This window comes from Stegodyphus dumicola, chromosome 2, assembly GCF_044657685.1.
Source record: "Stegodyphus dumicola isolate Sdum_Otavi_A_Nest chromosome 2, ASM4465768v1".
In the NCBI taxonomy this organism is placed as follows: Eukaryota; Metazoa; Arthropoda; class Arachnida; order Araneae; family Eresidae; genus Stegodyphus; species Stegodyphus dumicola.
In genome coordinates, this window is record NC_140769.1 from 91,293,241 (window position 1) to 91,317,796 (window position 24,556).

A 24,556-nucleotide genomic window follows, 5' to 3' on the forward strand; every position below is an offset into this window, starting at 1 on the left:
GCTGAACTAGAACATTCGCTTCCTCTTCACTTTGTGCCCCTGAAAGCAAATCATCAACATAAAAATCACGAAGGGCAATTTTTGATGCTAAAGGAAATCTCACTTGTTCATCTAATGCAAGTTGTTTCATTACTCTAGTAGACAAATATGGCGCACAGACAGTCCCATATGTAACTGTCACTAATCTAAATGTACTCAAGGGCTCACTAGGACTATCCCTCCAAAGCATTCGTTGCCAATTTGTATCTTCTGGGTGGACACGAATTTGTCTGAACATCTTCTCTACATCGGCACATACTGCAATTTTGTGAGTTCTAAACCGTAGAAGAATTGGAAACAGCTCTTGCTGAACTCTTGGCCCAACCATCAAAATATCATTCAATGAAAGACCCGATGTCGTTTTAGCTGAAGCATCGAAAACAACTCTCAGTTTAGTCGTAGCACTTGATTCCTTTAATACGGCATGATGAGGCATGTAATACGTAGAGTCAATAAGAATCTCTTCCTCAGGCGCTCCCTTCATATGTCTCAGCTCAAGGTATTCCCTCATGAAATCCTTATACTGTTCATATATCTGAGGCCTTTTTAGAAGTGAATTTTCTAAAGATTGGAATCTACGCATAGCTAATTGTCTGGAATCTCCCAGCTGAGAAGGCGGAGAGTGAAACGGTAATTTCACAGTATATACCCCACTTTCCTCTCTCGTATATGTAGATTTGAAATAATCTTCACATGCTCTCTCCGATTTAGTAAGCATGTCAAACGTAGGTACAGCATCCAATTTCCAAAAGTCGGACAGCATCTGATCAGTTTCCACTTGTATATTATTAACATAGATAGTAGGATTAATTTATGTTGAATTATTCACACTACCTGAAATAATCCATCCTAGTTCAGAACGAGAAGCTACCGGTTTACCTTCTTCGCATTTAATTATTTCTCCCTTTAAAAGAGGTAAGGCAATATCTACGCCTAAAAGTAAAGTATATCAACAGGCCCACTTTTGTAAAACGTTGGATCTGCTAACATTAAATCATTATATTCCTCAACGTACTTCTTATCCAATGTAAAATGCGGCAAAGTTCCAATAATTCTATTGATGATAAATACTGGTGTTTTAAATGACACTTTCGCCGGAAGATGCGGAACGAAGTTTATTTCCGTAATCCCATTAGTTTTCGTATCCAAAGACCCTAAACATGAAATAAAAACTTTGGCATTTCTTCTTGCTAACCCTAGCCTTTGTACACAATCTTCTGAAATCAGGCTTGCTTGACTGCCAGGGTCAAGGAGGGCTCTACACAATTGGTATTCACCCGATGAATCTAACACTTTAATAACAGCCGTACATAATAAAACTTCACTCTGAAAATTAAAGTCTGAAACACAAGATTTAATTACTGGACTAGAACTTGCGATACTCTTCCCTGACCCAGCCGATTGAGCGCGAGGTTCTGGCCTAGGGAAAAATGGCTTAGCCGTCACTGATAATTCATTCGAACTGTTCGTAACTCCTTTACGTGCCTTTGGCTCATTTTGAACTCTTTCGAAATGCAGAAGTGTGTGATGATTTTTAAAGCACTTTTTACATTTATGTGTACTTCTACTTTCGAAAGCTTTATGGTTTGAAACCAAACAATTAAAACAAACATTATTTCTCTTGACAAAATTAACGCGTTCCTGAACATTCAGATTTAAAAACTTATTACATTTAAAAACTGAATGACCGGCTTTACAATACGTACACAGCGCGCGAATCTCTGAAGCCAATGAAGTTAATTTGTCTTTTGTAACTTGTTTTTTAACACCTTTCAGTTTACCTGCTTGCAAGGTTCTGGCATGAGATTTCAAGAACTCTAGCAGATTATTAAGTGTTGGTATTTCCTCACTCTTTAATGTTCTTTTCCACCATCCTCTCGTCGAAGAATCCAATTTAAACTGTACTATTAACATTAAAATAGTATCCGCGAATTGCTCCACTTTGAATCCTAGATTTTCAAACGAACATATACACTCTCTTACAGTGTCTACTAACGCTAATATCTGACTAGGAATTTCAGATTGTAAATTTGATAAATACAAGATTTTCTTTAATAACGATGAAAGTAATTCTCTCTTATGTGAAAATCTTTGACACAATAAATGCCACGCTATTTCGAAATTCCTGTCACAAATAGTTAAAGCTTGAACAATCCGCAAAGCATCTCCTTTTAAAGAACCCTTTAAATATTGTAGCTTTTGTGCACCTGATAAACGGTCATTATCCACTATCGCCGTTTTAAATAAATCAAAAAATGATAACCATTCTTCAGTACTGCCACTAAATACAGGAAGAGTTAGCTTAGGTAAGCGTATACTCGCTATTTCACAAGGTTTAGTTTCAACACTAATGTCTTTAACTCTGGTTAGCATTAAAATTAACTCATCAACAGTATCTTGTATGACCTGTTGTTCTTCTATAAATACATCAATATCTTTTTCTTCACACACTACAAATATGTTACTAAAAATATCCGAAAGTTCGGTCATTAAGTCATTTAATCTAGATTTAAAAAGTTCCAACTGATCAACATCAGCAGAATCGTAAGTCACTGCAATTTTCTCTTTCAGTTTACTTAACTTAGCTTTAGCTACACGCTTTTTAGTCTTAAGCGTTGTAAATTCCATTACCTAATAAGAAAGATAAAAAAACACACTGACTCACCAAATTTACTGTGACTCCGGCTCGACGGACCATAAAACATGTACGTTCCGTTGTTTAAAAATAGTGGACTGTAAATTGACTTGATATTACTTCAGTATAGAACCCAAAAAACCTCAGACTCATAACGTTGACCGAAACTTCTTTATTGACTTTCAAATAGTAAGTTAGTTGAGGAACGGCGAAGACCACACAAACTCCGACTTCAGTGGCGGCTTACCAACACAAACTCAGAAGAACCTCCGCTTAGTTGAAACTCCAGTAATTCACAGCAACCGCGAGCTTTAAAACCGCGAGCTCTAACCGCGAGCTTTAAAAACCTAACAAATTTGCGTCTGCGCCGCTCCTCGGTACAAAGAAAGAAATACAATTTGCATAACATCGAACACTATCCTTACGTACAGATGTCACGCGAAAACAAACGTCGTTCAAATGGATTTGAGAGCGGTCAAAATGGATATTTTTATTGAAATATGATATCGAAATTTTTCGGCATACTTCATACAAGAAAGTAAAAAAAAAAAAGAAAAAAAAAAAAAAATGACTGAATGAAAAGTCAAAATATGTAATTTGAAATTGATTTTGATTATTCGTGGCTTATTTTTATAGGCAAGGAATATAAGTTAAAAACCAGAGAAATATATATTCTTCTTCAAAATGTTTTAAGATAACGATAAAATTCTTTGCCATAAATTTCGAGAATTGTGTGAAGCTACTTAAAAAGTAACTTGCATAAAGATTTACCGATATGGAAAGGTAAATAAATTGATCTGCTCGTTAGATCTAATATTACTATTTTTTAACAATACTAATAATCAAAAATAGATTTATTTCATTTTTGACGCAATAGAGATAAGTGCTATTGTGATTTCTTTCTGCATAAATGATGTTATAATGAAATGTAAACAAATTATTAAAGTAGTGTGTTATTGATCCTCATTTTTCGTCAGTGCCATGTATATGTAGCTAAATGCTACCTCTATTAAGACAGAGGAAAATTAGTCTCCAAAATGCTGCTTATGATCGTTCCTGTTATCGTATTGACGGAAGAATAAGTCGAAAGATTATTGTTGGCACGTGACAATGAACTTTGGAGGAGAAGATAAACCAGTTGTGTCAAACTCTTCCAAGGGGGAATTTAAGGTACCGTGATGCATGTACTATACCGCGTTTTAAATCTTAGAAAATGTATACGACGGTGGCCTTACAGTTTTGAATTTAATGTGGAAACATTTAAGTTTCGAAGTTCATCGACTATATCAAGGACAGGTTTCGATAATTATGAAAAGGCAAGAATCAGTTGGAATGTTGAAATACCTGAAAATTTTAATTTTGCTGCGGATGTTCTTGATAATTGGGCTGACAAAGAAAAGGTAAGATACAAACGTGTGCAATTTTTGATGACAATTAACTTGACCTGGAAAACAAGCATTTAAAAAAATTATATATTAAGTTATTTTTATTTGTTATTCAATAAGGAAACACAGACAAAGCTTTACCTTTCGTATTTTACTGCTTATCCATATTGTAGAAATTCAGATTAATTTTTATAGTTATCATAATGTATCTAAGTTTACTGCGGTATTCTGCATTATGTGTTATTATACTACCAATAAGAAAGTCAAGATGTGTTAGGATTTGCAAAAAATTTTGTGTTACTAAATATTTCCTGCCTAACTGATTTTCTGATATGTTTGTATATTTAATAGAAAGAGTACTGAAAAATAACTTTGAAAGAAATATGAATATTAATTTAGTTTTATCAAAAAGAAATTAAGCTTTAAACTCGAAACTAAACACTTAGGACACACGTCCTCTTCCAGACGCTTCTTTTACATGCGATGCTTTATTATTTCTCTCACATGCATGGCATTTGCGCATGGGCCTTTATATTTTTCATTTCTCTCTTTATACACGAAAATGCATGATTAAACAAAAACAAAAAAAATAAGTGAAAGAATGCAATAAAAATTCATATAAAACGGTAGATTTTCATTATTCCTTTATTACAAAAAATATAAAATAGTTTATTGCATATCGGATGTGAACTATCTGTGAAAAGTATATTTAAAAATTTTCTGTATTCCTACGGGTGAAAATTTCTCCTCCGTCCTGGAACCGAGCTTTACGTACCGTTTTACATTCCTGTAGAGCAGTGTTTCTCAACCGCCGGTCCGCAAACACTTATTCGCCTGTCCTTCCAAATTCAGAAGTACTACGACAATATACCTACCGTCGTTTACAAAAGAAAATAATTAAAATCTGACATGCATACTGCGCAACGCATTATGTCAAGCTTTCTCAACGTGTCTGTTGTTGTCTGTTCAATTTACGTTCATTAGTATTAGGAGACCTATTGTTGTATCATGAACGTGCATTTGCGGGTAACGAGTACTCTAAACAAGACATATTCGTATTCAGTGGAGAAACGCTTATTATTTTTTGAAGTCCGCTGAATAATGGCAGCTGTAGTATTAGTGTAATAAATAGAATGAACTCCTTCAAGTAATTTTATTTACAAAGAAAACAGAAGTTAACAGAAATTTTACAAGACAACGAAGTTTTTTAACCAAATTCAATTGTTATTATGAAATTTGAGCAAATAAAAGCGACGTGAAGAGGTTGAAAATTTTGTATTTGAAGGTTGGCAACTCTAGAATGTGCTCACTTTTATCGCTTGTTACATCTCAATTTTTTTTTTTTTTTAAACGAGACGGAGAGCTCACAGTAGAGAAAGGGTTACAGTAATTCTAGGATGCAGAAAAGTCCATCGGTGTAAATGAAGCGGTCGCAAAATCGGACAAACATTCCGGCGAACATTCAGAGGCATAGGTTGGTTTCATTGCAGAATGCTGTATACACGTATCTGGACCGCAGGCTCTACCCCTATCGAATAAGAATTAGATAGTTCCTAATTATGAGTGCATTAACAACTTAAAAGTTTAATAATTTTTAACCATAAATTAATGAGGCATATTTCCCAGGAGAGCACTTTGCTTGTCCGTGCGCATGCGCTTTATTATTTTTTTTTAACAAAATTTTAATTTAGAATTTTAACAAAACATTACCCCGTTTTCTGTCCAAGTGAAAAAAATGTGTCATAAATAAGGTTTGGGATTTTTTTTGACAAAGGGGTTTCAAGCCAAAGTTAATGGTGGGATACATATGTCCCCACAGTAGCGAACTACTTAATATAAGCACAACTATTATTCTGAAAAACGTTATTATATGAAATAGATTTTACATCGTATGCTGCAGGATAAAGCTTGCTTTTCATAACCCAACATTACACATAGGGCAACTCATATTTGTTTTTTTCTGTATGTTCATTTGCGCACAACGAGCACAGCGGCATCTTGATTTTCCAACTATTGGAAGATGATCCCCAGCATTCAGGAGATTCTAAGTAGTTTTTAACCCAATAGTAATTTTAAACTTTCAGTAGGACATATATGCTCCGTTAGTAGTCAAAGGGTTAAGTGACGTCAGTGATTAAATTGCACCAAAATTCAACTGGAGCCAGGCTCCGAAACTCCTCATTTTCTTTTAGATAACTCATAATGCTAGCCAAAGCCCACCGCAGTCCTAAATAAGATAAGCTCCGATATTTCATTTTATGAAATTAAACAACAATGTCAGCAGAAAGTTCCTTTTGATCTCGCAATATTTTATTTTAGCAACAAGTAAGATTTAGAAATATATACTAACTTCCGATTATACACCTGTTCCTTCCTGGGGAATGGATATTTCCTAATTATGAGTTTAGACATTTAAGAAAAGAAAATACACCTTTCACAGTTTAATTGGCCTTTAATGTATTCATCTGCAAAGAGTATACCCAACTGCTATGGAAACCTTAAGCTATAGAAAGTGGAATAAATTAGAGACCTTGTTTAAAGTCGAGTAAAATTCTGGTAGAACTAGTCGTTTTATCGCCTCCCCTGATTCGATATCATCGGCTTTCAGCTATCCTGCTCAGAATGATGAAGGGGACTCATCGTTTATGATCCTAAGGGTAAGAGACAAAAACAGAGCAAAATATTAAGAAAAATAGGTCAAATGTGTCTAATACTTCCCGTGGAGAAAAATCACCTGCGGATCTTTCGAATAGATATATTAAAGAGGAAGGTTAAAAATGGTCATTTAAATAGAACTTTATGTTTTTTTTTCAGCTACAGATCAACCAAGGATTTGGAGGCAGTTTTTTTCTCACATAACACTTCCTGCTTGACAGCTATAACTATGCCGACTAGGGATCGTGATCAGAAGGTGTTTGATATTAATCTTTATTTTCTTATCCATTCTTTTCAGTTAAAACTTTCTTCTATGTTTCTCTTACACGTTTCTAACATTCCCTCAGTTTTATTATATATACAGTCCTTAAATTAAGTGGAAGTTTATCGAAGCCCGACAGTCGTATTTAGATTTTTGAAATAAATGATATAATCCTGGCCAGATTTCCAAATAAGCTGTGATATTGATAATTATTTTTTAGCTATTTTTCATAAATTTAAGTTTATTTTTTAATGTTTATTCATCTTTTTATACTTTATTAAATTTTAATTATTAATTCTCGGCTTTTTTTTTTCATTTATTATTTGCTAATGTTCCCTGATTGTCTTCCATAGCGCTCCAGCGCTTCTAGTTTCAGCGCTGATAGCAGAATTCTTACACAGTTTTGAAATATTACAGTACAAACATACTTTTGTAGTAGATTGAAGACTGCCTCCAAAAGCTTTCAGGTGAATTATGAATGTCTATTAAGACCTTTGAAGGAAATTTTATTATAACGTATGCATTAATCTTTTAGTTATAATTAAGCCTTACATTCTATAAAAAGTTTGCAAGCCACTGTTTTAAAATTTCCAAATCATCCGTTGTATTAGAGTTTATAGCATAAAATTCCAGCTTTATGGGCTGCATGTAGCACAGACTTTAAAACCAGTGAAATTAGTGATGACCAGGAACATGGGTTGTGTTCAGCTTTGGCTTCGAGAGAGAGACACATTCTGGACACGATCTGTAAAACCTGGAAATTTACTGTAGGTACCCTATATTTGCTATGTAATAAATTTTTGCTAACTTCAGTACTTTTCGATTATATAGTTAATAAATAAACCACTTATTTTAGTGAATCATTTTGCATAAAACTGAGGTGTGAATAACAATTTAAGCTACCTTCTTCAGGAATGGCAATATTTAAAATCCATTATAAGCTCAAAATAAACGAATCTACAAATGCATCAAATATGCCAAATTTGTAGTATTAACTGTAATGAATAAATAAATAAATAGCCAGAAATTTTCCACAATGTACAACTTAAATTTTTTATTTTACAAAAATAAATATAATACAGAGGTTCAAAGAAATTAAAATGGTTATATTTCCTAGAATAGGTAAAAGGAACGACTGAATTATAATTTATGTTCAGAAAAGTTATGCCATAAAACTGTAACCTAAACCTGAAACCTCTGATTCTGGAAATCTGCATTAAGTAACAAGTTTGTAGGGAACCATTCATCTACTTAAGGTATCTGCCTACGTTCGGAGCACTTTTTTTTAAAAACATAGAATTCTGATGAAATATATATTTATTTAGTCAAAATATGATATCAAATCATGAAAATAGGTAAATTTTTAGGACTAATGTTATAAATTTTTGAAATATATGCAATTTTATGCAAATTTTTAGGAGAATTTAACACTTACGTTAAATGCCGTATATTTTTTCTCACAGCATATATTTCAATTTTTTTTATACTGTATACTACTACAACACTTATCTGTGTTATGAACTAAAATGTATATGATATTTCTAAAATTTACTAAAATATGTGTAATTACATGAAAAAACACAGTTTTTTGTAAAATATTTCTTGTCGTTTTATATAGAAATACTTATAAAACAATCAAATTAATAAATATTACTTAGATTGTAGCTTAAAACCTAATAAATAATATAGAAAACATTTTAGTGAAATTTAATAGAGATATCTTTAGAACATTTTGAGTAATTACATTTCTTGTATGTAAAAACACTAGAAAAATTAGTTTTTCAGAAAACGCATTTAAAGATTTCACATTAACAGAAAAACTGTTCTGTTGTATTTACACACTTAAAATTCTCCACATTTGTACATCACACCCTCCATATCTTTATACTTAAGTAATTTTGATTTCCTATTTGATTTTAATTTTTTTCTGGCTATTTTCGAAATGAGCGACGAATGAATTTTCGAGTTCTTTATTCTTTCGTTATCAATTCCAAAGTAATTTTTAATCATTTCTTGTTCAATTGATATGCCTAAATGTTCAAACACAGGAAGTAATCCAAGATACCCTGAATTAAAAATTAAAACAGCTATATATGCACCCAGCAACATAGTCTATACCTAATCGCAATGTTGCCAGACCCAGTTAAGAAAACCTCAATGTTGCCAGTCCCAGTTCAAAGAATTAAGGCAAATAATTATTGCCAGAAACAAAAAAAAGTACCCAGAATTAAAATGAAATGTTTTAGCACAATTTTACACACAAACAGTTAAAAAAAAACACGGATAACAACATTGTTTACCTTTAAGTTGAGCCTTTTAAATGGCACTTCCGGTCTTTCTGCTTTCACTTCCAGTGCAGTTAATTGGCTATACCTTCTCTTCTAATTATCACAAACGTAAAAATGAACCATTTTCGGAATCCTACAAAATTGACCTTTCAAATTGGGCAATAAAAAAAAATCTGATTTTTTCGCTGAAATCGTTTTTTTAACGTAGGCAGATACCTTAACTAAACTTGGTTCCGCTCAGGCAACTTATCACTCTGTCTTATTAGTAATTGTACTCGGCGCCGGTTTACGTATTTTCCATCCCCCCCCGAAACTGGGATTTGTAGGGTATCCAACGGAGAAGGGTTTTGTAGATTATTACATAATTTATTGCCACAAATAATTTTATTTCAAAAACAAAAAAATGTAAATACTTAAGTAATACATTTCGTATTATATTCCAGGCGTGGCGAAACTTCAGGGTAGTAAGAATCGCATATAGATATTCTAGAATTTTCAACAGCAGCAATTAAATTTTCGTAGAGTCACAATTCCTTACTTAAATCGTTTAAAAAGTAATGAAACAAACTTTCATTGAAAGGAACTTTTGAAGTAAATTAATGAGAATTTTGCATTTTTGTGAAATTAATATGCTTGCATATAAATATAAATAAAAGTTTTTATTTCTCTCGTTCTGTATTCAGGAAAATACGTTTCTACGATATACAGATTTAAAAACCGTCGTACAATGTAACTGGTCATTTCCGACAGAAAACAAAGCATTTTTTTCTGGTTTCTTTCCCACCTCCTAATTGCTGAATGGTCGGAGCAGAAGTATACGAAAATCAGAAGAAGGAATTGTTATGGTATTTACATATAACAAAAACGTAAAAATCTTTTTCATTTTATTTTAACTCATACGCATTCCTATGGAAAAAGTAAAATGTGTGAAACGGAATAGAGATATTCAAGCAAGCTTTGCTTGAATTTGGTAAAACAGGCCAGGGCTCTCATCATGTATTTTTCGTATGCCAGATTTTCTTCTTGCCTTTTCACCATTTTATCTGAATGCTGATAAATGTGGCAGTTTCAGAATTAACTTCCATTATCAATTGTTCTTCTAATTCATATACAAGTTTTATAGCAATAAGCCTAGGATTTGTTTCATTTCTTTGTGTTTGAGCACTTTATCTTAACAGACTTTGAGGAATTTTTAATATATTTGCCATGTTACAAAGGATTTAATTTCTAATAAATCATGAAAGACATGATTAAAAAATGTGGAGACCTGGGATAAAGCTTGTTACTGTGTTACTGAAATGTCCTACCTTCTCTCTAGCTGCCTAGTAAATATCATGGATGGAAGTTATATTTCATGTAAAGTACATTTCATACTATAAAGTATTATGGAATAACTCTATAATTCAAATTCTTTCATTCTAAAGCTATTTAAAAAAAACAAGCAAAACGTTTTATGCATTTTGTTTTCATGGTTTCAGTTTATCGCATGAAGTGTGAAACAGCTGAAATCATGTCTTTAATATTTAGCATTTTTCTTAAGTAAATTAAAAAAAAAAAAAAAAAAAAATATGCAAAACCAAATTTGAAACACTAGTTATAGGTATCAATTGACTGCATGGCGAAATTTTTTTAGTCTAATTTACACACTCAGATTCATAATATTAGGTATGATCAGATTGCTTAACATTTTATTGAAGCAATAAATTTATATTAAATAGTTTGAATAATTATATAAAAATAAGAGTTTGCATATTTTTGTCAAAAATATGTAAACTCTTATTTTTATATAATTATTATAATTTTTGACAAAAATATGCAAACTGGGATATTGCGGGATATCCTGAGGATGTAGTAAATAGGACTTTAAATCCTAATAACATTCCGTACGCTGTCGAAGGACTTAGATAGGATGTTCTGAGGATGTAATGTGATGTGTTTAGGAGGTTAATGGGATATTCCGGGATGTCCTAAAGAGATGGTAAGTAGGACCTTCATGTCCTGATAACATCCCGTACGCTGTCGTTGGGACTTAGTTAGGATGTCCTGAGGATATACTGTGTCCTCAGAGCATTACGCAGTCGTGGGGATGTGTTTAGTCGGTTCGGGTGGTATTCAGGGATTTCCTGAGGATGTACGCTTATACTGCAAGCAATATCTTCATGATATCCCGAAAATGTTTTTGTCCTGTTTGGGGAAGGGGAAAGATGCCTTTAAATGAAGACTTTCTGTGCAAAACTGGCTCATATCCTCGAGAAAGGAATCTAGTTTGAAAATAAGCTATAAACGTTTCAGGATTCTGAAAAATAATAATTCAGTTTTTCCTGCACAATTAATACGCGGACCGACATACTAAGACCACAACCTGGTCCTAAATAATTGATGAGAATTGGATTATACATTACATTTTACTTTTTTATGAGGGTAAAGCTTTCAAATTCTCAGATATCGCGAATCTTTAAAAAGATTAAAATTTCCAAAGTTCGAATAATAATTTTTTTTTTCATTTTTTTTAACTCGAATTATTTTGAAGAGAAGAAATCACTAAGTGTTTTAACTGAAAATTTTCAGAAAACTTCAGTTTTAGTAAATAAGTGTTTTAGTCAGTGACTAAAACACATTTAGTGTTTTAATAAGTGACTAAAACCTGAACTCGATTCTTGAAATTTTATTGGCATTTAATTTAATAAATTTACCTTGTGACGGTGCTGAGTGCCCCAATGTTTCAGTATGGCATCCGAAAAATCAAAATTCAAAATGCTCACTCAAGTAATCGCTACACTGCGTTTTCTGGAAAATTCTCGAAATCAATTCTCGTGTCGTCTCAGTAATTCTTGGCATAGATAACCTACTACAAATAGCTCTTGGATGTTTCTAATAACTGATTTAATATAACAACAGGCTTCTACTCGAATTTGACTTCTGTTGTGTGCCTGTTGAGCTATTCAGGCTTTGGTTGTTGAATTTTGAACTGTCACTTGAAATCTGAGTTGCTAATCAAATGTATTCGTCAAACTGTATTGAGAAAAGGAACTTCAAGATTCAGGAGTTTATAATAAAGAAAACTGTAATTTTTAAAACGCATTCTTCTATTTGTTTTCATTAAATGCAGATTTCAAACTCTAGTTTAATTAGAAACTTCTAGTTCTAAGTAAAAGTTTTTTTTTCTTTCTCTTCTTACTTTTATTTGAAAGATTCGAGATATTTGATATTCGAGAAATTCTAAACCTTTCAGGATTTGGATTCAAATTTGATGAAATTTAGAATTCGATTTGCATTTAGTTTTTCCAATAGAAATAAAGAATGATACATACTTGTAATATTTCTTTTCAAAATTTTAGTGCACTATAAACAACTACTATTTTTTCAATTAAATTAAATTATTTAACTCTTAAATCATAAGTAATTATTGCAATCACCAAAATTTATTTCTCCCGGAATATTACTCTAAACACTTTTATGCTACGAATTTTTGTTTTTCAGCAATCTGCATCTAAATCTACAAGCTTGCATATCTTCAATTATCATCTTCAATCAAATCAGTTTATCCTGTCCCTATTTTTATTTCTCCCCCTTTTTAATCCACCTCTCATCTCCAACTTAAACCACTTTTCCTCGCCTGTCTTCCCTTTAATTCTCTTAAAAACTCCGTCTTTTTTACAGTTAACTTTCCTCACGGTTCTTTTCCGCTCGAAAAGTTGCTCCTATTCTCTACTCGCCACGGGCGGTCGGAGAACTTTTCGCCTTCTCGAATCCACTATCCCCCCCCTTTTTCTTCGCTCCTCCATCCCTTGCTTCGAGCTTTAGTCGCAAGACTCTCTCCCCCCCAGCCCATCCCCATGGAGGTAGGAAGTAAGAAGGAGTCGCCCTAAACAAGTTTCTCCGTACCCTGCTCAACCGTGGCCTTCGAGATAACATGGCCTGGTTAGCTACACAGCCAACTCTATAACAAGGTTCTTTAATATACTAAGGTTAGGCCAGGAACGGAAAAAGCGTGCCATTGGTTGCTGGTAGTGACGTCACCCGGGAGACAGGACGCATCGGCCGACGCGTCTGCTACATGATTTTGGTAATGGAAAAAATGTAAACTAAAGCAAAATGATCATTTTATATGTGGTAGATACACCGGAAATACCGGGTATATACTTTCCGATTAAGTATTTTGTTAAAGAAAATGTTTATTTTATGCATAGAATTCGTACGAATGCTGAAAATAATTATAAACATTAAATTCTTTTCGTAAAGGGAAGCCTTAGAAAATGAAAAACGATATTTAAGTTAACTAAGGGAAATAAATATTGTAAAACAAGGTATTTTTCAATATTTTTTCGTAGTATTGTTTGCACTAAATAAATTTTGTTGAACAGAACACATGATGGCATAACTGCTAAGACCATGGTAAAAACATAATAAAAAAGTATTGTTCTATTTATTTTCATTGCTCATGCACTTTTTTTAATACAAATGAACTTTGACATTCCATGAGAAAGATATGATCGTGATTTTCAGTTTAATTTACATATCTCAAGCAAAAATATATATAAAAAGATTTGACTTAACAAATTCATATTTAAATACCATAAAATTCTACAAATTTCTTAATATCCGTCATTATACTTTTAAATAGTATACTTATCACATTCTTTTTAAAGTGAAAAGTCACTTCATACTGATTCACTTCAGATTTTAGCAGAAGTGCATATTTTTTCAGTATAATCTAAAAGTACTCTTATAACCCCTTACACTCCCAAGATTTCTATATAACATTTATCCTGACGTGATTATTTGCTATAGTAAATAATCTTCGATATCGGCATCCTATTCTTCCTTCCATACATTAAAAATGGAACAATTAAAATACATTTTCTTAGACATATACGCATAATAATAATAATAATAAACTTGCCATACATCTTAGTTTAAGCCCACCAGCAGCTGAGCGGTAAAGTCGCTGAACACTGGTAGTTCGGTCCGAATCCCGCGAACGGGCTGGCTGCATGGGCGTTTTCGTGGTTTTCCTCATGTGTAATGTGTATACGAGCCAGTTTACCTGAGAAAGTCCTCCAAGAAGGCATCACACCTATTACGCAGATAGCCCTAGTGTGCTTTGCCATAATTAAATACACCACCACATCTTAGTTTCAATTCAGCCTGTACACAAATTAAATATTTTTAATTACTAATGTATTTTTATCAGGTTGTTTCTTAAAATACTTTTGTTATACTCAAAATATGTGTTCAATATTAAATTATTTTTCTTTCTCTTATAATTAAAAACAAGTTATATGGAATCAAAATTAAAACATATGCAGCAGTTAAATAACACTGAAGAGTATCTACTTACTCTTTCGCTATTTGTATTCTAGCATTATACACAGATTTGTTTTCCTTCAGAGTCAGCTATGTGTAAGTTCATTTAGTTATATCAATTAAATTACATCAGACATATGCATCAGTTAAACAACATTGAAGGAAATATGTTGCTCGCTCATCGATGTTTGCATCATAGTGTGGTCGAGAAATTGTTCTTTCTTCTGAAGCATGTATCAGTTTACTTAGTTCTCAATGCTTAACCCAGACATTGCTTCAATACATAGAATTACTTTTGGGATGTAAAGAAAGTAACCAAAACATGTGAATTAACTTGGATAAGCGAATTTATCAACTAATCATTCAGGTAGTCACTATTGGTAAACACGACACTGAGATTAAATATCTCGCTATAAGTCTACTTCATAAAAGGAAAATTATGATAAAATGAATAGCACATATTCTGGCATTTTCGATGTTGAAATTATCTGCTCTTTTGCAGCGAATAGTCCATAACTTACGATCACTTGGAAAACGATGGTATGTGATGACTTTTAGTTTTCCTTCTATAATTCTGACACAACTTGCCATTTCCGACTAGGTATAAAAGCAAATTAACAACACAAATCAAATGTATCCCAGATCAAATGCAACGAATGTAAACAAACGCCGAGAACTAACGACTGTCACCCACATGACGTCATGCGCAGGTGGCATAATTTTCTCCCTGCACTACGCATCGCTCTTGGGCCCCCCCCTGCTCTATAATATGCCTTGAAGCGCAAAAGTCACGTGATCAAGATGGTCGATGTATTTTTGTGGTAGTGTGTGGTTGTGAACTCGTGGTCGTGAATTTTTTGGATGTATATTTTGCTATTAAGTGATTTTAAATCACTTATGCTAAGGTAAATAATATTTTTATCTATACCTCGTTTTATACTTTTTTAATTTTTAGATTTATTTGGGCAAATTTGTAGCTGTTCTCAATCCTATTCCAGTATTTCGTTTTAACATAACATCGAATACATTAGTTTGGACGTTTCGCGTAGTGTTGTTTTGAATATTTGTTCGGAATAGTAAATTAGGAATTCCTTGTTTTGATTATTTCTTTCTAATAGCATATTTGACATTCTATCCCAATAAAAGAAACTTTATCACCACAAACTTTTCAGTCATTAATAACAATTACAGATGCATTCAATTGATTCCATGTTTGTTTCAAAAGTATGAAGCTGAATACATATTGTTAGAAAAATTTCAATGCTCCTGAATCATGTTTTGAAATGTATCGGCAAATGTCAGGTTCAGATTATTAAATAAATGACCTACAATTATTAGAAAATAAGAAGAAGCTTCGTTTTAAAAACAATATTATAATTTCAACCAAATATGAATGTCCCTTTTACCAGATTATGATAAGGATTCTATCTTTACTTTTGCGAATATTAATTGATTATTCAAATTTACTAATTAATGATTTTTTTATAGAAAATGTTTCTTCTGATATTTTAGCAGTGCTAGTTTATGTTTCAGGTTATGATGCCATGAAAAAATTAAGGGTGATAAAATGCAATATTTGACAGGACTGGTTGCAAAGTATTCATTCAGTAGATACAGCAGATGATATTTTTGGTTTTCTTAAAGAATTAGATAAGGGGGAAATTAAAAATTTTCCATCTGAAGTTACTCTATTAAAATCTTCAATTGTATATTTCTTGTTTGGTGAAATTCTTAAAAACATGGAAAATACATTTCTTATGCCAGGAAAGCAAATGGATATTTTATATAAGTTATCTTGGATACGGTTAGTACCCCATACAGTTACTTTAACAGATTCTTGCACTTGTGGAATGACTTTACAAACTCGGTTAGAAAATATGTTTGATAACTTGTAAAATAATGTTAAATAATTATGCAAAATATAAAAATGACAAAATCAATATAAAATGTTCATATAAAAATGTTAACAAATTTAATTAATTTCAGTTAATAACTCAATTGTTTATTTTGATTTATGCTTTGTTTCTGCATAGATTATGTATAATATGTAGCATGTATGTATATGGTGCAGCTTCAAGTTTTATGAATTTATTTTTAATAGTGGAATAGACCTGTAATTTGGAGAAATCACTTTAAAAAAAACCAAGCCTAATCACTTAACTCTTGGATGGTTTGGAAAAAGTGATTTTGATTGGAATTTGATTTAAATTCGAACTAGTACAAATAGATGGCTGTCCTTTTTTATGAATGCAATTAGCATTTAGTTCTTTGATATTATCTTGAAAGATTTATTTATAGTACAACAAGCATGTAAGTTCATCTTTATATTCAAATTTTCTAGCATTTAAGGAATTTTAATTCATTTCCCTGTTTTGATAAAATTGAGATATGCAGATTTTATTAGTGAATGGAGTGAAGAGAGATGACTATGGGTATTTGTCTTCTAAAAATTTATATAGCTGATGCGATGGTAGCGGCATGGAGTTTTACAAAATAATTCTTCCCTTAATATTTATTTTACTAGTATGAAAATCTAACATTTACATTCATAAATCTATTGAATTCCCCCCTTTTATGGATTTTATATTATTTTGACAATAAATTTGATTCAGAGTACGTAAATGGATTTCATTTTTATCAAAATTACATAAATGAAGTTCGCATGTGGTGATTCTCAATGATATTTTTAGTTACATAAACGAAGTACAAATTGTTTTAAAAATTATTGAAGATATACATTTTTACCGCCTTTAAAATTATTGCAGTATGAAAAATTTAATGTAAATCATACGACCTACTCACGTTTATTAATTTATATTTATTTTAAGACAAACTATTATTTCGGTAAACTTTAACTCCGGGATTATGGTAAAGAGAAAGAGAACGACTATTTCGATCACGTGACCTTCCGAAACTGATTTCGCTTCAAGGCCATGATACAGTCAGCTGTGGGTTAGCTACGAGTGACGTCACGAAAGTCGTCCGATTCTTCCGTGACTTTCTTTGCTTCAGATTTGAATGCGAGCGTTTCGTTCGATGTTTAGAGTGTTTTGTTTTTAATAATGCATAATAATTAAATTTCCAGAGACTTGAAAACGTATATAAAAGGTCGTATATTCATTTGCAGTTAAGATTAATAACTTAATAAATATTATTTTTTAAGAAATATTCACGAAATTTTCTATGCCATCTTTTAGGTTATCTTGTGCATTTTTTTTTTACAATGTATTGTAATAATTTGTTAGAATACACTCAAAAAAGAAAGTAATAAAAATAAGTAAATAAAAAGGCTGTTATTTATTAACATAAAAATGTCTTTACAGTTTGAGAAGGAGAGGAATGAAAGGAATGAAAAGATTTAGAAATATAAATAATTCACTAACAAAAGTAAATATAATTTAGCAAATTAAAAGACATAAAAAATAATTTTTTTTAAAACTATAAATATTTCAGAGCTTCCAAACATTATGCAAATGTATTTTTAATTCATTTAAATTATTATCTAATAAAATGAACAGAAAAGCCACAGAAAAAATTTAATCTCAAACCTTTGTAAATTAAATAAATTACAATTTTGCTGCAACATTACAGAAAACGAATAATTTTCACATATTTATATGTTATCTATAGCAATAATTATAAGGATATTTACATCATTTAATAATATTTACATTATTAGTTATATGTAGATGCATAATAAATAATATATATACAAATAAAAGACATTTATATAATGTTTCACAAAAGCGTAAAATCAATAAATTTGCCAACGAAAACCTCAAAACAACTATACATAGAACAAACCATGATTTCTGTCTAATTAGGAAATACTGTGCAAGTTGTACTAGTATACTGAAGCAATAATTAATCGCAGTTGATAATTTATTTTGAAAAATTATGAAGTATTATCAAATAATAAGGAAACAGCAAAAGGATTAATAAATTTAAATGTAAAAGATACATTATTGAAAATATATTTGAACTGCATCATATTTAGTACACTATTTTTAAAAAATAAAACAATGTCATTTACATACTCATATCTTTTCATCACGTATTCTTGATTTTTTTAAGTTTCCTTTCATCGATTTTTGTATGCATATTATTTTGAAGAACTTTAATATAATTGTTTAAACAAATATTTGAAACGGTGCTCATTATTTTTTTTAATCTGCTAAAAAAGGGAATTCCACACATTAAACAAGTTTCATGAACATCAAACATGTTAATCTTTTGAACATATATCTCGGTAAGTTTGACCAGTAAAGAATGCTGTTCAACTTCTTTACTGGTTCTTTACTTTCAACTGGAACAACTTTATCTCCTAGATAAACTGCTATATTTATATGAAGCGATACAAAGATACTTTTTCAATTTTAGGATATGGATGAAAACTGAGCAATAAAATATAAATACCAGCAATAGATTTGTGTAAAATAATATTTGAAGTATCTGAAATATTTAATTTATTTGGTAACATAGAAGAAAAATCCTCAAATGATGCTATTTTGTCCTTTCTCAAAAATTCATTAAAAATATGCTTCTCCATCTTAGCTCTTTTTTCCTCCCTGCTCATCCTCCGAGGGGTTGGACTTTCAGATAAGTATTTTGGACAACCAGAAAAAATGCATGGGTAAGCATCGTTATTTAATTTAGGATGCCCTCTACACATCTGAATAAAAGTACTTTCGTTTGTTGGTAAATAATCATAGCGAATAATATCATCTTTTCGAAATGTTTTTCACATTGAATTCATCTGCGATCACTTGAAATAAAATTTTTCCTTGGAATTTTTTTGATCCATAAATCCCGTTTTACTGTATCTTTTGGAAATTTTAATACTGATACATATTCATTAGTGCCATCGTAATTGGATTTGCATGCTGGAACGCAACATCGTGCAGGCATGATGAAGACAGCTCTACGTAGAACGTCGATCGTTATTCTTGTTAACAAATAAGTTAACTAGTAATCTCAATTTAAAAACGAAAATATCCTTAACAACATTATTTAAATTTAGCAATAAAAAAGACGCGAATAATAAAAATATACAGCACGCAATCAACGTAATAAGAAGTCTTCGTCAGACGCCTTACGTGACGTCAAATCACGTGATTCTGCAGCTGACCAGGCCATCTAATCTCGAAGGCCACGGCTCAACCCTTAACGGTTTCCTTCATTTCCCTTTAGCCATTGCTTTTTCTTAATTACTTCAGTTTTCTTAACGAAGTTGTGGAGGTAATTGCATTAAGTTGCAAAGGTACTCCGGAAAATATCGCCTTGGGCCGTAACCTGCTCTGAAGCACCAGCGATCCCTACGTGGTGACCATGGAGGTAGGAAAGGGAGGAGGGGCCATTCCGCGCTAGAAGTGAAGCACTGCTTTGAAGCTTGGGTCACCAGACGGGGCGTTCTTTGTTCACATTCAGAAGCTCGCTTGACAAGATTCTGATAGTATTTCGACACACGACAGTTCCATAGAAATCGAAAAAGGGACACTCTCGCATGAAAGAAACATTCATAGTGTGATGGATAATAGCAATTTGTATAGTTTACTGACATTTACGCAAAAATCACATCTTGGTTATTTTTCGATAACTAACAACAGCGATTTTGATTATGAATTTGTTTTATAAAATTCTAAGCTGTTGTACTACAAAAATATAGATTTTAAGAAAATTGCTAAAAGAGATCTGCGAAAATTTATTTTCTAGAAGATTTGAAAAGTTTGAAACTTGATGGCTAAATGTAAATATAAAATTCTGTATGTTAAAATATTTGTAATTAGGCACATAGGTCAAATTAAGTTTTTATTAAATAGAGTAACGCATGCAAGGGCTATCTGCCTAAAGAGAGAGATGCCATCGTGGAGGAATTTTGAAGAAAAACTGACCTTTGAGTGGGTATTAAAAATAATACTTATAATTTTCATTCAAATTATATTCATATATATTTTTTATGTAAAACTTTCGGGTGTATGCTAAATTAGTGTAAATTACTTTACACGAAAAATATAGTGAATGCACAGAAATTAAAGATTTGCGCATGCCGGAAATGATAAATAGGAAATATGTATGGGTATTTATGCATGTGCTTGCAAAAAGCATGTATCTGCCTTTGACAAAATACTTAAATATTCATTAAATTATTTATAAATGTATTTGAAATGAAGAATTTATTCACTTATAAACAACTGTGAAAGTACTGTGAAGAAATCTAATGATTAAATGTATCTAATTTATAATGATTGTAAATGTTATCTAAATATATAATAACCTTAATATTGAATTGTAAACATAAATTGAAATCCTGTTGACACAATACGTTATAAAACTATTTAAGCAAGAATTGTTCGTATTGGAAAGCAATCTGTTAAAAGGTATTGTAAAGCAAATGCTATGAGATGCGCACTTAAGAACGTAATAAAGAGTTTTGGAATATGTATTGTTGAAATGAAGGGTAAAAAAAAAAAAAAAAAAAAAAAAAAATCTGATAAGTATAATTAAAAGAATTATTCCCTTTACATTTTATAATAACTCAGTTACAAGTTTTAAATAATACTTAAAAAAAAAAAAAAAAACTTATTTTATTCCCTTTTAGAAATGTTCAGAGAAAGTCAAATACTATTTAATACCTATTTAATTATTAGGAATTAGCGAAATACTTATTTAAAGTATTTCGCTAATTCTCTAATTTAAAATGAACCGAATAGAGCATTAATTATAAATTGACTTACATTTTTCGATTTAAAAGAAGCCAAAAAATTATGTCGTATTTAAGAAAGTATTTTAGGAAGAAGCTCTATAAATAGAAAAGAAATAATGCATAATTTTAATATTAATAATACAATAAACTTTGATCTTAATTTTTGTACCTTAACCGAATAAAATCGAATTACCTTAATTTTTTTTTCTAATGTAATTAACGAAAACTTGTGAAAATATTTCATTCAAATTAAACCATTCTGAGAAAACTGTCCTGTGAAAAGTATAGCATTTAATTCTGTTCAGAATGAAATGTTGTTTAAAAATATGTTGTTTTCACATACTTAGGACTCTGAAGTGTTGTAGAAAAAGAAAATATATACATTTATATGTATATTTAAGACGTAATTACAAAATATTTACACCCGAACGCGTCAAATCCCATAGAACTCAATGGTAAATGACCCAATGTTTTGGTCACCACGTAGGGATCGCCGGTGCTTCAGAACAGGGTACGGAGAAACTTGTTTAGGGCGACTCCTTCTTACTTCCTACCTCCATGGTGGTGACCAAAACATTGGGTCATTTACCATTGAGTTCTATGGGATTTGACGCGTTCGGGTGTAAATATTTTGTAATTACGTCGCAAATATACATATAAATGTATATATTTTCTTTTTCTACAACACTTCAGAGTCATAAGTATATGAAAACAACATATTTTTAAACAACATTTCACTGAACGGAATTAAATGCTATACTTTTCACAGGACAGTTTTCTCAGAATGGTTTAATTTGAATGAAATATTTTCACAAGTTTTCATTAATTACATTAGAAAAAAAAAATAAGGTAATTCGATTTTATTCAGTTAAGGTACAAAAATTAAGATCAAAGTTTATTGTATTATTAATATTAAAATTATGCATTATTTCTTTTCTATTTATAGAGCTTCTTCCTAAAATACTTTCTTAAATATGACATGATTTTTTGGCTTCTTTTAAATCGAAAAATGTAAGTCAATTTATAATTAATGCTCTATTCGGTTCATTTTAAATTAGAGAATTATTAGGAAAATAGTATTTGACTTTCTCTGAACATTTCTGAAAGGGAATAAAATAATTTTTTTTTTTTTTTTTTTTAAAGTATTATTTAAAACTTGTAACTGAGTTATTATAAAATGTAAAGGGAATAATTCTTTTAATTATACTTATCAGATTTTTTTTTTTTTTTACCCTTCATTTCAACAATACATATTCCAAAACTCTTTATTACGTTCTTAAGTGCGCATCTCATAGCATTTGCTTTACAATACCTTTTAACAGATCGCTTTCCAATACGAACAATTCCTGCTTAAATAGTTTTATAACATATTTGTCAACAGGATTTCAATTTATGTTTACAATTCAATATTAAGGTTATTATATATTTAGATAACATTTATAATCATTATAAATTAGATACATTTAATCATTAAAGTTCTTCACAGTACTTTCACAGTTGTTTATAAGTGAATAAATTCTTCATTTCAAATACATTTATAAATAATTTAATGAATATTTAAGTATTTTGTCAAAGGCAGATACATGCTTTTTGCAAGCACATGCATAAATACCCATACATATTTCCTATTTATCATTTCCGGCATGTGCGAATCTTTAATTTCTGTGCATTCACTATATTTTTCGTGTAAAGTAATTTACACTAATTTAGCATACACCCGAAAGTTTTACATAAGAAATATATATGAATATAATTTGAATGAAAATTATAAGTATTATTTTTAATACCCACTCAAAGGTAAGTTTTTCTTCAAAATTCCCCACGATGACAACTCTCTCTTTAGGCAGATAGCCCTTGCATGCGTTACTCTATTTAATAAAAACTTAATCTGACCTATGTGCCTAATTACAAATATTTTAACATACATAATTTTATATTTACATTTAGCCATCAAGTTTCAAACTTTTCAAATCTTCTAGAAAATAAATTTTGGCAGATCTCTTTTAGCAATTTTCTTAAAATCTATATTTTTGTAGTGCAACAGCTTAGAATTTTATAAAAACAAATTCATAATCAAAATCCCTGTTGTTAGTTATCGAAAAATAACCAAGATGTGATTTTTGCGTAAATGTCAGTAAACTATACAAATTGCTATTATCCATCACACTATGAATGTTTCTTTCATGCGAGAGTGTCCCCTTTTCGATTTCTATGGAACTGTCGTGTGTCGAAATACTATCAGAATCTTGTCAAGCGAGCTTCTGAATGTAAACAAAAAACACCCCGTCTGGTGACCCAAGCTTGAAAGCAGTGCTTCACTTCTAGCGCGGAATGGCCCCTCCTCCCTTTCCTACCTCCATGCCCATCCCCAAGGCATTAGCAACTACTGCGGTTTCCGTATTACCTAATATACCTTTCCCAAGCCCTGGAAAATTATGTTTCCCGGCTGATTGTCTTCCAACCTTTCCGATTCCATTAATGCAATGCATTCAGGAATTCTCCTTTAATCATCACCTCTCTCTCTTTCAATCTTGGGTAAAAAGTTGAAAGAAGAAAGAATTTCTCGTCCCTAGCGTGGACTTCTTATCCATTTCCTTCACAGTAAACCCTTAATGGTTCCGTTCACCTCCCTTTAGCCAATGCTCTTTCTTAATTACTTCAGTTTTCTTAACGAAGTTGTGGAGGTAATTGCATTAAGTTGCAAAGGTACTCCGGAAAATATCGCCTTGGGCCTTGGGATGAAGTTCATTGTGACTAGGCCAAAAAATCACAGTATAGTCTTTAGTTCAGATTCCGCTTTTGTGAAGAATAGATCAGGACGTACAAGTTAATCGAAGCCCAGGAAGACCAAAAATATTGATAGAAGGAAATGTAATACTTGTAACGGCGTAGAAAGGAAGAAGATCGTCGAATACCTTTGAGAAAAAAAAATCGTCGAGGAAAAAAAAAAAAAAAAAACTATCAAGCTACAACGATGCCATTAGGATTAGTATACCATATTTTAAGAAAAGCTTTTTGGAAAACAAACTTATGCCTCACAGTTTCTTTACCGGTTAAATCGACTCTATTAAAATGGAGATTCGGATAGTAAAGATGGACAGATTTGGATTTTTCTCTTGAATAACCCGACGAAACATGATTTAATGCCTTTCTATCAGAAAAGAAATTGCGATCCATTCAATGAGGAAATCCATCCTCTTCACGACTCAAAAATTTTCACAGTCATAGGTGAAATAAATAATAATCTCTACCAATGATAGTCAACGAGTCATTATGTAAGGT

The 24,556-nt window shown here is 31.3% G+C and overlaps 1 protein-coding gene across 12 annotated transcripts in view; it reads left to right on the plus strand.

The window, feature by feature from the left end:
- The first annotated feature begins 3,809 nt into the window (after positions 1 to 3,809).
- LOC118189641 (acyl-coenzyme A synthetase ACSM3, mitochondrial-like) overlaps positions 3,810 to 24,556 on the plus strand; it is a 129,571-nt gene continuing 108,824 nt past the window's right edge. For 3 of the 12 annotated variants that reach the window (XR_015039492.1, XM_085810884.1, XM_085810886.1), the window contains exon 1: positions 3,812 to 4,074. Coding sequence is in view for 7 of the 12 variants with exons in the window: in XM_085810884.1 (XP_085667010.1) it covers positions 3,853 to 4,074 (222 nt within the window). In the remaining 5 variants the exon portion in view is untranslated. Of the gene's footprint in view, positions 4,075 to 6,873; positions 6,971 to 15,337; positions 15,477 to 24,556 lie in introns of those variants that run through there. The other 9 variants (XR_015039494.1, XR_015039493.1, XM_085810879.1 and 6 more) reach the window with 7 other exon arrangements.